The sequence below is a fragment of the Cheilinus undulatus genome, linkage group 3 (assembly GCF_018320785.1).
Source record: "Cheilinus undulatus linkage group 3, ASM1832078v1, whole genome shotgun sequence".
NCBI classification, from domain to species: domain Eukaryota; kingdom Metazoa; phylum Chordata; class Actinopteri; order Labriformes; family Labridae; genus Cheilinus; species Cheilinus undulatus.
In genome coordinates, this window is record NC_054867.1 from 53960604 (window position 1) to 53975809 (window position 15206).

At 40.2% G+C, this 15206-nt stretch overlaps 1 protein-coding gene across 1 annotated transcript; it reads right to left on the reverse strand.

Annotated features, from left to right (window-relative positions):
- Positions 1–1535: 1535 nt before the first annotated feature.
- On the reverse strand, positions 1536–15080 carry mcm2 (minichromosome maintenance complex component 2). The gene is made up of 20 exons (XM_041815971.1): positions 15002–15080; positions 13011–13195; positions 12765–12937; positions 12448–12578; positions 12224–12362; positions 11998–12095; positions 11621–11742; positions 9039–9246; positions 8494–8628; positions 8207–8398; positions 7232–7325; positions 7054–7132; positions 6748–6919; positions 6539–6665; positions 4764–4876; positions 4377–4541; positions 2932–3006; positions 2336–2518; positions 2098–2253; positions 1536–2017 (listed from the first exon to the last, which is right to left on the reverse strand). Exons 1-20 carry the CDS (start codon positions 15005–15007, stop codon positions 1907–1909), a joined length of 2664 nt encoding a protein of 887 aa, XP_041671905.1. The 5' UTR covers positions 15008–15080; the 3' UTR covers positions 1536–1906.
- Between the last annotated feature and the right edge of the window lie 126 nt (positions 15081–15206).

Sequence of the window (15206 nt, forward strand, 5' to 3'; positions counted from 1 at the left end):
AAAAACATTTGCAAGAGCCACAATCTAAGCAGTAAAAAGTGGCAATTGAAATGAGTTAAAGGTGGAAAAAATGGTCAAAAAGCGGCAAACACTGGCTGAAAAGTGGCAAACATGGGTGGGAAGTGACCAAAACATGAGTTAAAGGCGGCAAAAATGGGCAAAAGTTATTAAAAAAAAGGTGGGAAAATGGGCAAAAAGTGGCATTTCATTGCAAAAGGCAGCTTAAATGGGTGAGAAGTGGCAAAAAATAGCAAAAAGCAGGATAAAAGTGTTAAAAATTGCTAAAAACTGACAAAAAGAAGTGGCACAAAAGGGCAGAAAGTGACAAAAATGAGTTACAAGTGGCAAAAATGGTCAAAAAGTAGCAAAAAACAAGTAAAAAGTGACTAAAATGAGCAAAAATTAGCAAAAAGAAGGGAAAATGGGCAAAAAGAGGCATTGACTTACAAAAATCAGAATAAAAGTAGTAAAAAATTACAAAAATCAGGATGAAAGTGTCAAAAATTGGCAAAAAGTGACAAAAAGAAGTGGCAAAAATGGGCTTTAAGTGACTAACACTACGAGAAAAGTGGCACAAAAGGGCAAAAAGTGACAAAAACGAGTAATGAGTGACAAAAATGAGTTACAAGTGGCAAAAATGTGGCATAAAATAAGTGAAAAAGGACTAACATGGGCACAAATCAGCTAAAAGGGGGGAAAAAGGCAAAAAGAGGCATTTAATGACAAAAATCAGGATAAAAGGGTCAAAAATTGGTAAAAAGTGACCAGAAAAGTGGCAAAAATGGGCTAAAAGTGGCTAACACTGAGAAAAGTGGCACAAAAGAGCAGAAAGCGACAAAAATAGGTTAAGTGGCAAAAATGGTCCAAAAGTAGCAAAAACGTGGCAAAAAATGAGTGAAAAGTGGCTACAATGGGCACAAATCAGCAAAAGGGTGGGAAAAATGGGCAGAAGAGGCATCTTATTGCAAAAAGCAGGATAAAAGTCTCAAGAACTGGCTTAACGTGGCAAAAATGGGCTAAAAGCAGTAAAATTGGAATAAAAGTGGGAAAAAATTGCAAATAAGGGCAACGGAAATGCACAGACAAAAATAGAGGTTGATAATTAAAGCCTACTGTGTAAGTGTTATAAACAAACTGATTAATGCTATTTATAATGTACAATTTATGAGGTTATTTTAAGGTTTTCTGGGGGAATAATGTTTCAAATGACGGCATAAAAGAGCCACACATTGAGAATCACTGCTAAAGGGAGAGGAAATGTCTTCGTCTCGACTCTGACGCCGACTACTGCAGAATTTAGAGAACAGCAACACCAGGACTGGAAATGAGGATCAGGCTAATGTTGAAGGTCTGTGCAGTTCTTCATAAAACCCTCAGGAGGGTTTTGGCAACCGCTTCAAACCATTCTTGTTTAACAGGAAGTTTGGAGGGTTTGGGTCTACACAGGTTTAATCTCAGCTCATCATGGATCTTTATTAGCGAGATTCATACTGATGTAAACCAGCTGTGAGGGAACAGAGGACAGGAAACGTCTGACAAATTCACTATTTTATTATCAAAACATCAACAATCCAACGTGAGGAAATCTCCGACCTCAGAAACATCAAACTTTAGTTTTTACTTCTTTAAGTACTGAATGTTTTTATTTTACAAGAGCGTCAGTCCCAGCAGTATAAACTCAACATCAGCGAGTCTCTAAAACATTAAACAGCAGCAACAAACATGTACATTTATTTACAATCAGACTCCAGCAGAGAGAGAAGTATCAGGATTATTGATCAGTATTCTTCTGACTGACTCAGCGTCTGAACTTCTGAAGCATTCATCTCTCTAAACCAGAGTCTTCCAACGGCGACCCAAACCAGGACTAATTTACAGAGCGGAGGCGGAAAAAGGTGATGAGGCTCTAGAACTGCTGCAGGATGAGCTTCTTCTTCCCGTCGTGGCTGAACTTGTTGGAGCGGAAAAGGTCGCTGTCGTAGAACGCCGTCAGGTTGTGGACGTTGATCTGTCTGGCCTGAAGGAGAGAAAGGAGGCGGGGTCAGAGGAGAACGGGATAAACGCCACACTTGTCTGATCTGTCTACGACACGCTCACCTTATCCTGCAGCTCTTTCTCGAGGATCTCGATGGTGTCGTTCTGGACGCCGTAGCGGTTCCTCTGATAGGCCACCTGCTCGTTGACCAGCTGTTTGAGGATGAACAGCAGCAGCTCGTTGTTGTCCCGGCGGAAGGCTAGGTACCGGGCGAACGTCTGCGTAAAACAGGAAACATTAGAAACATGACAGCTGAGGGTTTCTGCCACCATAGTTAAAAGCTCGCCGCCGCTGCCTCACCTTCCTCATGCTCCTCATCACGCTGAACTTCTGCGTGTCGATGAAGCTCTCCAGCATCACCCGGATCGCCATGTTCACGTCGTCCTCCAGGACGTAGTCCCTCAGGTGCATCTTGGCGTGGGCTTCGGCCATCCGGATCATGGACTCGATGTGACGCACCGTGATGGGGATGCTGCCTGTCGCCTGAAGGGGGCGACAAAAGAGTCAGGACAGAAGTTTAGAGCAGCAGAAAACAAAGATTCTGATTTGAAATGGATAAATCAGTGTTTTACTGCTGGGAACGTGCGCCGGCCTCTTTCAAAGACGGGATCAACATGCTGGTTCCCGTATGTTTCCCTTTCTCTGAGTGCTTCCTTTAAGGCTTTTCGACAGTAGTCTTTATCAAATATCTGAACAGTAACAGTGGTGATGCTTAACCCTACATGGCCAATCAGATCCAGCCTTGACTGGACAGTTTCTGTCCTGATGGGCCAATCAGATCCAGCCCTGACTGATTGATGTCAAACATCACTGACAGAGCATTCATCTTTGAGCGTACGTTTGCCAGCATTTCTGTGAAGGACTCTAATGGTTTAACCGTCAGATGTAGTTCTCACCATGGACTCTTTACGCAGGTCGCTGTAGATCCGAGCCACTTTGTCCTGATCCATCTGGTTGAGTTTAGGATGAACCTGCAGAAACAGGAAATACAGATTTAACAGTTAAAGGAGATTTAGATGTTAGTACCTGAAGCCCAGAGCTCAAGCTAAGGTTCATCTACTCTGGAGTTTAAAGAAAAGGCTTTCTTTGTCCTCAAATGTGAGGATCTGGATCCTAACAGCACTATTAAATAAAAGGGCTGAACGACATGCAAAAATTAGCCAATTGCAATTTTTTCCAGCAATATCGCGATTTGAAAGGCGATTATTAAGGTTCCTCATTTTTTCTGTTGTTCAACAAACATCAGCAAGAAATCATTCTATATTATAACAAGTACAATATTAGATAAGTTCAACTAGGGCTAAATTTAGAAAAAAAAAACCTTACTGCCATTTTGGCTCATAAAGAAATGTTGATATCAATTGCTTTATTGAAGGGGATGATCATTTCTCATATTATTCACATTCTGATGAAGAAAAATAAATGCCTAAGCAAGAAAAGAAAGATTTTTGTAAAAAATAAAATAAAAAAGATACTTTAAGGTTTGAATAACGTATAAAGTAGTGATACGCGTGGCTCTTTGTCTTCATTTTAAATATTATTCCCCCAGAAAACCTTAAATAAGGGAAACTTTATAGCCCCTTTTTCACCATTTTTTTCTCACTTTTCACCCATTTAAGCAACCTTTTGCCTTTGAAAACCACTTTTTTCCTACTTTTTTGCCCATTATTGACACTTTTTTGCAACTTTTACCCATTTTTTGCAACTTTTATCCCGTTTTAGCCTTTTCTCTGCATTTTCACCCATTTAAGCCTCCCTCTTTCATTAAAGAACACTTTTTCCTAGTTTTTGCCCATTTTAGTCACTTTTCACTCTTTTTTTTTCCACTGTTTTGCCACTTTTGGACCATTTTATTTACTCATTTTTTTGTCACATCTCACCCATTTCTGCTACTTTCTGACCCTTTTTCCACTTTTCCTCCCCATTTTCACCCCTTATTACCCATTGTTGTTGCTTTTTGACCATTTTTCCCCCTTTAACTCATTTTTATTGCTACTTCAAGCTGTGTTTGCCAATTTTAACCACTTAGATTGTGGCTCTTGCGAAGGTATTTTTCAACCATTTTGCTCTTTGGTTGAGCAGGGTTGAGTAACACCGGTATAAAACATAAAAAAAAGAAAAAAAGATTGTTTCAAACTGGTATTTTGACTCTTTTCAGGTTAGAGAAATACTGCACTGTCTGCGATTTGAATATTACAGCATGCCATATTGTGATTTAATCTAATTTGCGATTAACTGCCCAGCCCTACTAAATACCCAGAATAGAGGACTCTGAGGGGTTGGGTAGTCTCCTAGAACCCAGAACATCAGGATGATGAGCTAATAAGGAGGTTATCCGTACCCGCTCCTTGGCGTAGATGATGTACTTTCTCAGAAGCTCCTGGGGAATCAGAGGAACGTCAGACGAGTTGGGCAGAACCATCTCCTCCAAGGCCACACCCCCTTCCTTGTTGCTAGGGTGATGTTTGATGTGGGAGCCGACCACGAAGCGAGCCAACATCTCATCCTGGGTGGAGAGAGAACCAATAGGGAACCAGAGAAAGAAAAAGACTTTCATGAATCTTTCATTTCCTGTCCCATCTTTAGTTTCCATGGTGACGGAATTTCAAAATAAGACTCTAAAATACATCAGTAAGTGAACTGAGAGAGATTTGGCCTGTTTCCAATCACTCAGACAAAAAAACTAAAATGAGGTGTGGACTCTGAGCAGACAGTCCAGTATTTGTACCTGCACGGGGTCGATGGAGTCTCTGACCACACACAGGACGTCAAAACGAGACACGATCGGCTCTGTGAGGTCGACGTTCTCCGCGAAGGTGAGGGACGGGTCGTACCTGCCGCCTGCAGAGAGAAGAGGAAGAACGGTGAGGAGTAACATCCTGATGTCTTACTTTACAAACTTTCTAAATATATTTGACTAGATTTTAAAAACGTCCCAGAGATCGACTGACTCCGTTTAAATCATTAAAATAAAGAAAATCTTTAAACCCAGACAACAAGGCTGGTCATCTGGTCTGCAGGAGAAGTCTGTAAACATTTTAATTCTTACAGGGTTCAACCAGCATTACCCGAGGGAAATCAGGCATTGGTCCTTGAGAATTTAAGATTTTATAAGACTGCATGGAACCTAAATACCCATTAACGTTCCCACAAATTACCTTTCAAAAATATATGTGTGTGTGTGTATATAATATATACACACACACACACACACACACATTTGGTAAAAGTTGATAGATGGACAAGGAATTACGGTACAACAGCGATTTTAACTTTAATAATACTGTAAATTTACATCTGTTACTGTGCCAAATTATAAACACTAGTTAAAAATTTTTTTACAACTTTAATCTTGTCAAATTATACTCAAATTTACTATTTTAATCTAGCAAATTTACAACTCTAGTCCTGTCAAATATATATATAGTAGTTTGTACTTAAAATTTACAATTTTAGTCTTGTAATCTTTTAACTTCTGTCAAATAAATAACCTCGTCAATTTACAACTTTAATCTTCAAATCAAGTTTCTGTAATCATAAATTTTCTATTTAATCTTGTCAAATTTACAACTGTAACCCTATCAAATTATGATCTGTAGTTCAAATTTTCAATTTTAATCTTGCAGAGTTACAACTCTCATCCTGTCAAATAATGTATAATTTAAGTTTACAATATTAGTCTTGTAAATGCACAACTTTTATCTCATCAAATTAAAGACTACACATTTTTTCTGTGTGCAGTTTTAGTCATCACAGATCTATTTCTGTTAGTCTTAGTCTAGTTTTTGTCATGGAAAAAAGGCTGTCGACGAACATTTTTAGTCATAGTTTTAGTCGAAGAAATTAATGCTGCAATTTACCACCTCAAATTCATAAATGTACAACTTTAATCTGATTAATGTAATTTTTTAATCTAATCTTGTAATTTACAACTTCAATATGGTTTATTTTCATTTTTAATCCCATTAAATTATACATTTAATTTATTTGAATTTATGTTTTGATTCCATGGATTCATTTCCTGTGAATCTATAACCTAAATATAGTAAATTCAAAACTTAAATTTAGTGAATTTATTACTTTCATTTCATAAATGTACTATGTTCTGTCATTTTAAGGCTTTATTTTTTTTATATTGTACTTAAATCCTCTAAATCAGTGGTTTCAAACTGACAACTGCCTATAAAATCCAGATAAACATAAAACTTTTAATACCATTTAACATTAGAATTAATTCTCTATGAAACGTGATGAGAAGTTAATGCTGACCTCTCTGGATAAACTGTTTTTCCCAACTTTATCGATTAAAGTCTAGAAAGAATTGATTCTTTTCCTCTAATAATATGCTGACTGTTCAGTCAGATGTTTATTTTAATTTACTAACTTTATGTTATTATAGTATAGAAAGAATTTATTTTATTCTTCTGATAAGCCAACTGTTCAGTCAGATCTGTGTTTTTGATCATAAGAGGTTTGAAGATTTGTATCTGGACCGTCCCGTACCGATGGGGTTGGAGGCGGCGATGACCGTACACCTGGCCTGCAGCGAGGTGACGATGCCGGCTTTAGAGATGGAGATGCTCTGCTGCTCCATGGCCTCATGGATACTTGTCCTGTCGGCGTCGTTCATCTGTAGGACGAAGGAAGTGGCGTTTATTTTGATGTGAAGGATCCGATCAGACGGGACAGGCGAGGATTTCGTCTCCACTCACCTTATCAAACTCGTCGATCAGGCAGACGCCACGGTCGGCGAGGACCAGCGCTCCGGCCTCCAGCGTCCACTCTCTGCTGACTGGGTGTCGCTGCACGTAGGCAGTCAGACCGACGGCGGATGCTCCCTGACCCGTGGTGAACACGGCACGACTCGCCACCTTCTCCACGTACCTGCAGAGAACGACCACAGCACTTCAGTTTAGATTCTCAGAGAAGTTTAAATGACTACATCCAACGTTTCCTTCCTTATCTATCCTCCACTCTAACAGCGAGTTTTTAATTATCTAACAGGTGCAGACTCGTACTTGAGGAACTGGGACTTGGCGGTTCCCGGGTCTCCACACAGCAGCACGTTGATGTCTCCTCTCACCTTGTGTTTCCCACCTGGACAGGAGAGAGGGGGGGAGTTAGAGTGTAACAGAACGAGTGGGGCGTCACACGTTAGTTTTTTTAATTTGAGAAAGTGGTGGGCGGGGCTTGTACCAGGATTTTTAGGCTCTCCTCCAAACAGAGACAGAGCGAGCGCTCGTTTGATGTCCTCGTGGCCATAGATGGACGGAGCGACGCTGGCGAAGATCTGCAGAGACGACATGGAGACGATTAAATGATATAAAGAGGATCCTTCTAGAACAGGGGTCTCAAACTCAGTCCCAGCAGGGGCCGGATTCTGGATTTAGGTCTAGCCTGAGAGCCTACTAGGGTCAACAACCTTAACCTGCCAACCTCATTGTCACCAGTAATAAAATATGAAACAAAACAGCATTGATGAAAAAAAAACAGTAAAAATTATGAATTTAAAGGCTCGAAATCTGAGATAAAAATTCCATCATAGTTCAAAAGGTCAGAAGGCAATATTAAAGATAGAAAAACAATCTCAAATAAGGTCAAAATATGCAATAAAAACTGAACTCTTGAGTTGAAAGTCAAAATGTGACTTAAAATTTTAAATTGTGAGTCAAAATATTGTGATAGGTCAAAATATGGGATTAATAAGACAAAGTTAGGAGATGACAATGTCAAAATATAAGCTAAAATTCAAAATAATGACTTATAAAGTTAAAAATATGACTTAAATTTAAAATTGTGAATCTAGAAGGTCAAAATATGAAATAAAAAGTTAAAATTATGAGTTTAAAATGTCGAAATATGAAAAAACTTGGGTTTTAAAGGACAAAATATGGGATTAAAAGGCCAAAATAATGAGTTTAAAAGTAACAAATATAACTTAAATTTAACATTGTCGATCTAAAATGTAAAAATTATGAGTTTAAAATGTGGAAATATGAGAAAAATTTGAAATCATGAGTTTTAAAGGACAAAATATGGGATTAAAAAGATAAAGTTATGAGTTTAAAAGGTAAAATATGACTTAAAAATTAAAATTGTGAATCCAAAAAATAAAAGAAGACGACTGTGCAGGATCCTCTTTGTTTAGTTAGCATTTGAGCGTCTCCTCACCCTCTCTCCGATGCGTTCGTCCTTCGACAGAGCGACGATGGCCTTGACGTCTTCGTCTGTCAGCTCGGCCACGACCACGCCCTCGTCCCTGCAGGTGATGTGATTGGCCAGGATGACGGTGGCGAATACGGGGAAGCCGTTGGCCATGTTCAGGGAGCCGTCGTAGTTGTTGTGGTAGATTCCCGTCAGCTCCTGAGGAGATGCGATCGGAATTTAAGGGTTAAAAACACCTCGGAGCTTGGGATTGTTGATTCACAAAGAATAAACCTGATTTGTTTTCAACTCACAATCTCATCGCCGGGCTTGCAGCTGTCTACAAGGTCGGCCAGCAGGATGGCGTCCTTGGAGCGCGGCAGGCGGCCGGCTGCGACTTTGCCAGGACTCTCCTGGATGGTGATTCGCTGGTAGTTTTGGTAGACGGTCTGCAGGAAGGAGGTGATTGGTTAATACACCAAAGTAAGGCTGTTGAGAGCTTCAACATGTATTCTTTTCTATTCGACGTGTTTTTAAAACGATGCAATTAGTTAAATCTGTAAAAAACTGCAGGAAAAAAACTCGACAATTGTTGCAGCTTCAAGGCGAATGTGCACAAGTTAATCTGCAATCACCTAAACTCAAACAGAGACCTTAAAGGTTAAATCAAGAGAAAAGGAAATGACCAGAAACACCTGCAGACGCTCCAATTTCTTAAGAAAAGTTGACTTAATAACACCTATACAGGACAAATATCAACCAGTGAGGTTGGCAGAGCTCTTAAACCCTCGTATTTATTCTAAACGAAGTCATCAGAACACGTTTAAGGATCCGTTTCCACCCGTCTCAATCATCTCACCTCCTCCATATTGATCTCAAACGGCCCCAGGGACTGACACTCGGGACACGAGCCTGGCTTCACCTCCTGGTTCTGGGACTGGAAGAACGGCCCCAGCACGAAGTTACACTTGTTACAGTTGTACTTGACCATCCCGAGCTGAGGCAGCACGCCGGTGCAGCTGCTGACCACGCCGCTCGTCCGGATCAGCTGATTCAAGTGGAGCTGCCTGAGGACCAGAGATGAACACGATCAATACTCCGGTACCACATGATTTATATAACGTAACTATAAAATCATGAAGGCCTGAAGGTTAAACATCTCTGATTTTATTAGGAGAGGAGAGAATACACCAAAAACTACAATAAATCTTATCCCATATTCAGCATCCAGGCCCTGGTTTGATGTTCTTTCCTTTATTTTAGTGTAAATGTTTGTGTTCCTCTGACTCTACATCCCATCTATTATTTAACACTTCATCTGCTCGCTCTGATCCTAACAGCTGCTCTGCTCTCAGAGGAAAATCACTCACTGTGTTTGTTTTTACTCCTGCAGGCGCTAAAGCGAGGGGCTTTCATTAATAACCATTAAAAATGCCTGAAATAACTCAGAACTTTAACTCACACTGGGTGAACTCCAGAGGTGGAGAGGAACTGATACCTGTGGTGAATTCCTCCACCACTAGGGGGCTCTCGGTCAAAACAATAACAGAAGATGATGAGTAGGCGTGATGCTAAGCTCCGCCCACTTCTTTTGGATTATCTGCTGGACTGAAGAGTGTCTCCATGCAGGGTAAACCACTGTTTTCATTTCATGGATGAATTTCACATAATGAGGGAGAAAAGCGGTGAAAAGGCCTTTGACGCTTTTACCATTTTTAACCGCTTTTCTCCCTCATTATTTCAAAACTCATCCTTGAAGTAGTAACAGTGGTTTATTAAACACCTGAGGGATAGGTTTTAATTTTGGCAGCCATCTTTGTCTTTAGTTTAAACCAGTGTTACTCGACCCTGCTCAACAAAAGAACCAAATTATTGAAAAATTCCTTTGAAAGAACCACAGTAAAAATAACTTAAAGGTGGCAAAAACATGGCAAAAAAATGAGAGAAAGGTGACTAAAATGGGCAAAAAGCAGCAGAGACCGGCAAAGTAGGGCAAAACATAGGAAAAAAGCATTATCTTTAAGTAAAAGGCTGCTTAAATGTGAAAAAAATGTGAAAAAGGGCAACAATGGGATAAAAGTGGCTAAAAGAAGTTGCAAAAATTGCCAAAAAAGAGAAAACAAGTGTTATCTAATGGCAAAAGGTAGCTTAAATGGGTATAAAGTGGTGAAAAAATGGTGAAACAGAGCAAAAATGGGCAAAAAGTAGGGAAAAAAGTGGTATTTAATGGCAAAGGTAGCTTAGCTGGGTGAAAAATGGCAAAAATGGGATAAAAGGGGGTTAGAAGGAGAAGCAAAAATAGGCCAAAAAGTGGAAACAAGTGTTTTCTGAAAGCAAAAGGTAGCTTAAATGGGCATAAAGTGGTGAAAAAATGGTGAAACAGAGCAAAAATGGGCAAAAAGTAGGGAAAAAAGTGGTATTTAATGGCAAAGGTAGCTTAGCTGGGTGAAAAATGGCAAAAATGGGATAAAAGGGGGTTAGAAGGAGAGGCAAAAATAGGCCAAAAAGTGGAAACAAGTGTTATCTGAAAGCAAAAGGTAGCTTAAATGGGCATAAAGTGGTGAAAAAAATGGTGAAACAGGGCAAAAATGGAGAAAAGTGTCAATAAGAAGTGGCAAAAAGTAGGGAAAAAAAGTGGTATTTAATGGCAAAGGTAGCTTAGTTGGGTGAAAAGTGGCAAAAAAAGGGTGAAAAGGGGCAAAAATGGTACAGTAAGTTTTAAATTTAAGCCTTCTGTATGAATCTGGGAAACAAACTAATGTGATTAATTTCTGAGGCCAAAGTTTCCATTTTATATTTCAAATTTCAAAAATATATTTTGAATTAAGACATAAAAGAGCCACATGTTGAGTATCAGCGGTTTAAAGAGTTCTACATTTGAGTCCTTGATAACATTTATCATTTCAGTCATGTTAGTTTTTACTTTTTCCCACATCATTTTCTTTTAACTAATTCCAATCAGCCAACTGTAAAATTATTATAAATGTAAAACACTCAAACATACACCATCAATACTTAATCTCATTTCAAACACACTTTAGTTTGGTTTGACTCTCCTTGGTGAAAAATATGTTTAGTCAGAGTTTTAGATCATTATTAAAAATTTAACAGATTTTTCCTTTAAACAATCATGTCAGATGTTTGAAAACTACATGCATGTTGGGAGTGATGGGAACTGTGTTTTTTTTTCTTTTCTAAATAGTTTCCATTCAGTTCATCATGTGGGAAGTATACCATGCCAGATTTCACCCAAAATTCCCAGTGTGGTTGGTTAAAAAAAACAAAACACACACACACACACAAAAAAAAACTGTTCGTCTGTGAGGGGAACAGACTCAGTTCATCAAACATGTTTGAATTTTCTAACTCCCCCAAATGTGCTTAAACTAGACAAACATTTTCTCCTGGTTTTGAAATGCTGCTGTTAGAGGCCAGTCTGACCTGAGAGAGCGGATCTCCTCCACCAGCGGCAGGTTGCAGATCCTGACGTGGATCTCGTGAGCGATGCGGTCGTATTTTGGGTACATGGCGAGGACGACTTCTTTGGCTGCTTCATCAAAAACCTGAGGAGGAAAGAGACTCGACATTTAAACACGGGCAGGTTCCCTTTAATGCCTGATTTATTGAACTCAGTTTATTGTGGTGAAGAACATTATCCTTGGATTTTTGTGTTCAGACGTTTCCTAACAAACTACCAGGAGGAAACTTTGACTTTTTCTTTAGAAAACTTTTTAATCAACCTCACTGACATCTACTCTAGTAACATTAACTTTCAGAGACTTTGAAGGATCGCCTCTTCCTCTTTGATCTGTTCTCACCTTCAGCATCTCAGTCGGAGCTTCAGGCAGAAAGTAGGCGAGAACGTGTTCTCTGGCGGCGAGGTCTTCGTAGTTCACGACCAGACTCTCTTTATTCTCTGCAGAGAGAGGATCCAGTTAAAACCAGGAGAACATGCAGGAACATTAGCAACGACCTGAAGGAGATGTACCGCCATTTTTGATCTTTAAAACAAACACTCATCCTGCCACGGTTCAGCCGTCCTACCTTTGCACATGTCGCTGATCTTCTCCTTGAACACGTTGTGTCCGTTCTCGTCCACGTGGGTCCGCAGGAAGTTCTTGAAGCGGTTGTAGATCTCCAGTCGTGGAGCCGCCATGGAGACCCACTCCCTCACCGTGTGACCCTGCGGGGCGAGAAAATGCAGTCAGACCCCAGACCAACGCCACAACACCACCGTGTTAATTTCTCTGAAGCCGTAGCGTTCCCACCTTCATGTCCTCCAGGTTCTCGATGCTCTCGATCATCTCCTCCTCCTCGCCATCAGCAACGCCCTCTGCTGCCCGCTCGGCCAACCGCCTGCGCCGAGCCGCTGGGCGCTCCTCGTCTTCGTCTTCGCTGTCTGAAACACGACAAAAAATACAGGAAGTTCAATCATCCTGTCTTCCTCTATGATTTAAACACAGTAAAGCTGTGATTTCAGTCCTCCTTGTAATGTTAGGCTAGATGGCAACAGCCCCACCTAGTGGCAGCCGACTACACAAAAAAAAATAAACAACCAAAAACCCCTTATCCTCTTCCTCCTCACCGTAGAGCAGTCCTCTCCTCAGCCTCCCGCTCACTCCCTGCTCCCTGTCCCTCCTCCTCATCTCCTCTTCAGCGGCAGCTCGAGCTCCAGGAGACAGCTCAGACAGATCTTCATCGTCCAGGTCCAGACCCTCGGCCTCGTACTGATCCAGGGCCGGAATGGCTCGGTAGTCTCTGAGCGGAGAGACAACGGAGTTAAACATCCAAAAAAACATCACCAGAACTTTAGATTAAACCCGGTCCTCACCTCTCCATCCCGTCTCCAATCAGCTCCTCCCCCTCTCCGTCCTCCTCCTCCGGCAGGGTTTCTCCCAGCAGCCCCTCCGACTCATCCTCGAAGGGGGGCAGGTCTCGCCCGGGGCTGGAGGTCAGGTCCCCCCTCCTGAAGGCTCGGCTGGGGCTGGTGGCCATGTGGAACGACTCGGAGGAATCCTGTTCAACGAACACGAGGCAAACGTGAACTGATTATTATTATATATACTGATTCTAAATCCAGTCTAAGATTTTAATCGACCACAAACTGCTTAGTTGGACTCAGCTTACATTTCCAGTCTCACTTTAAACGACCTAGAACCCGATCTCATCAGTACCCCTCTTACATTAAAATCACTGACCCAGTCCTAAACTACTGGTCTGTTTCCTCCTGATGGAAGCTCATGCATGCTTTTTCATATCAAGTAGAAGACACGCCCCTTTTATGCCCATATAAGGGTGTGAGACTGCAGAGCTGTGTGCAAACACAGAAGACTAGCTATTTAGGAAATTTAAAAAGAAAGCATCCAGTGGCAGAAAGGCATAAAAATATACAAAATAAAGCAGTTATTTAATTCACACATTCAAAAAAGGAGTCTAAACGTGTTTAATCCTGCCCCGGCGCTCTAACAGAGGCTGTTTATTTTTCCAAAACCAGGCAAAAATGTAGTTAAAAGGTTTTAAACCAGAGGTAATGGACAGAGGAGTTTTAGCTTTGTTAAAAAGCCTTCAGTCTGGAGGAGTTGCAGGATTTTCTCACACTTTTTACTGGTTTGAATTTTGTTAAAACCCACAGGCAGATGCAGAAGTTGAAAGATAACACTGATTTATTATTCTTTTGATAAATATACTTGTTAAAAGTGGAGATGTGCTACAAATAAATATCTAATGCCATCACTGCATCATTAAGCGCCATCATCAGGAAAGACAGGCATCAGGTTGAATTATTATTTCTTTATTACAAAACCTACAAATCGTATTGTAGGCTTTGTTTGTGCCCTAAACACACGGTCTAAGTCACGTGAATAAAAATCACAGATAAAATCATTCATTTAAAAAAAAAAAAATCTAAACTGTTTTTTATTTGTAATTTTTTAAAGGGCTATTCTGCAAATTACGACCTTCGAATGATAAGATTTTTGGTTAATATGCCTGAGAAATTGACCTTTTCTTCACTTTTGTCCCCTAATTTGACACATTGGGATTGTTTACATCTTTGTCTCAGTTCCTGAATATTATCTGAGCTTGTAAATGTTGTTTACTCCATATTTTAGACCACGTAAATCACTCTGGGGACTAAAAACAGGGCACAAAGGGGCTAGAAACAGACAGTCCTGACAGATTAAAGCCATGTGGTCCAAGCCACAACAACAAAAGAAACTACATGCCTTCAGAAATATGAATATAAAAAATAATTACACTGCAAATGCAGAAAAATAATAAACAGTTTTGCATAACGTTTGAAATAAGTGATGAGGTTAAGGCTAAGAAAACACTGAGCGTCATTAAGTTAACATCAAAGAGGTTAAAAGTGATATAAAGTTCACTACTGTGTTATTTCAGACTGACAGCTGTGATTTCTCACTTCACTCTGGATAATCTGATTAGTGCTGATATGAAATATTAAGTTATTTTAACATAATTTAACACCTTTATCATCAGCAGAGGACACAAAGACAGGCAGCCACATGGCAGAACAGAGAGAACAAGAAAACATTCAAACAATATTAATTTCTACATTATATAACTGCAGTGAGACACTACAGGAAACTACATTTATTCAAATGTGGTGATTTTAAGCTCAAAGCTTTAAAAGCTTAAAAACTTTATGACTCGATTTCATAGTTTTCATTTCTTCAGTCAAATCAACAACAGAGAAAAATTCAAACTAAAACGGTCCCGTTAATCCAACTTTTCTCTGCTTGTTACTGAACTTTTAAGTCGATACTCCTACATTTATCTCTATTATTGAGGATTTTTACTCACCGCCATTGTTGAGCTCTGTCTCTGTCTGCGTCTGTGAAGAAGCTGTCCTCTTCCTGCCGGGAGTCTCTTTTCCCGCGAACGGACCACGTGACCCCGAAAGCCCGCGAAAAGTGATGAATATTCAATTTCACCAGTTACGTCTCGTCTTGGGATTGGTCGTTTGATTCTAAAAGGCGGGGTCAAGAGGAGGGTGTGTTTGTTTTGT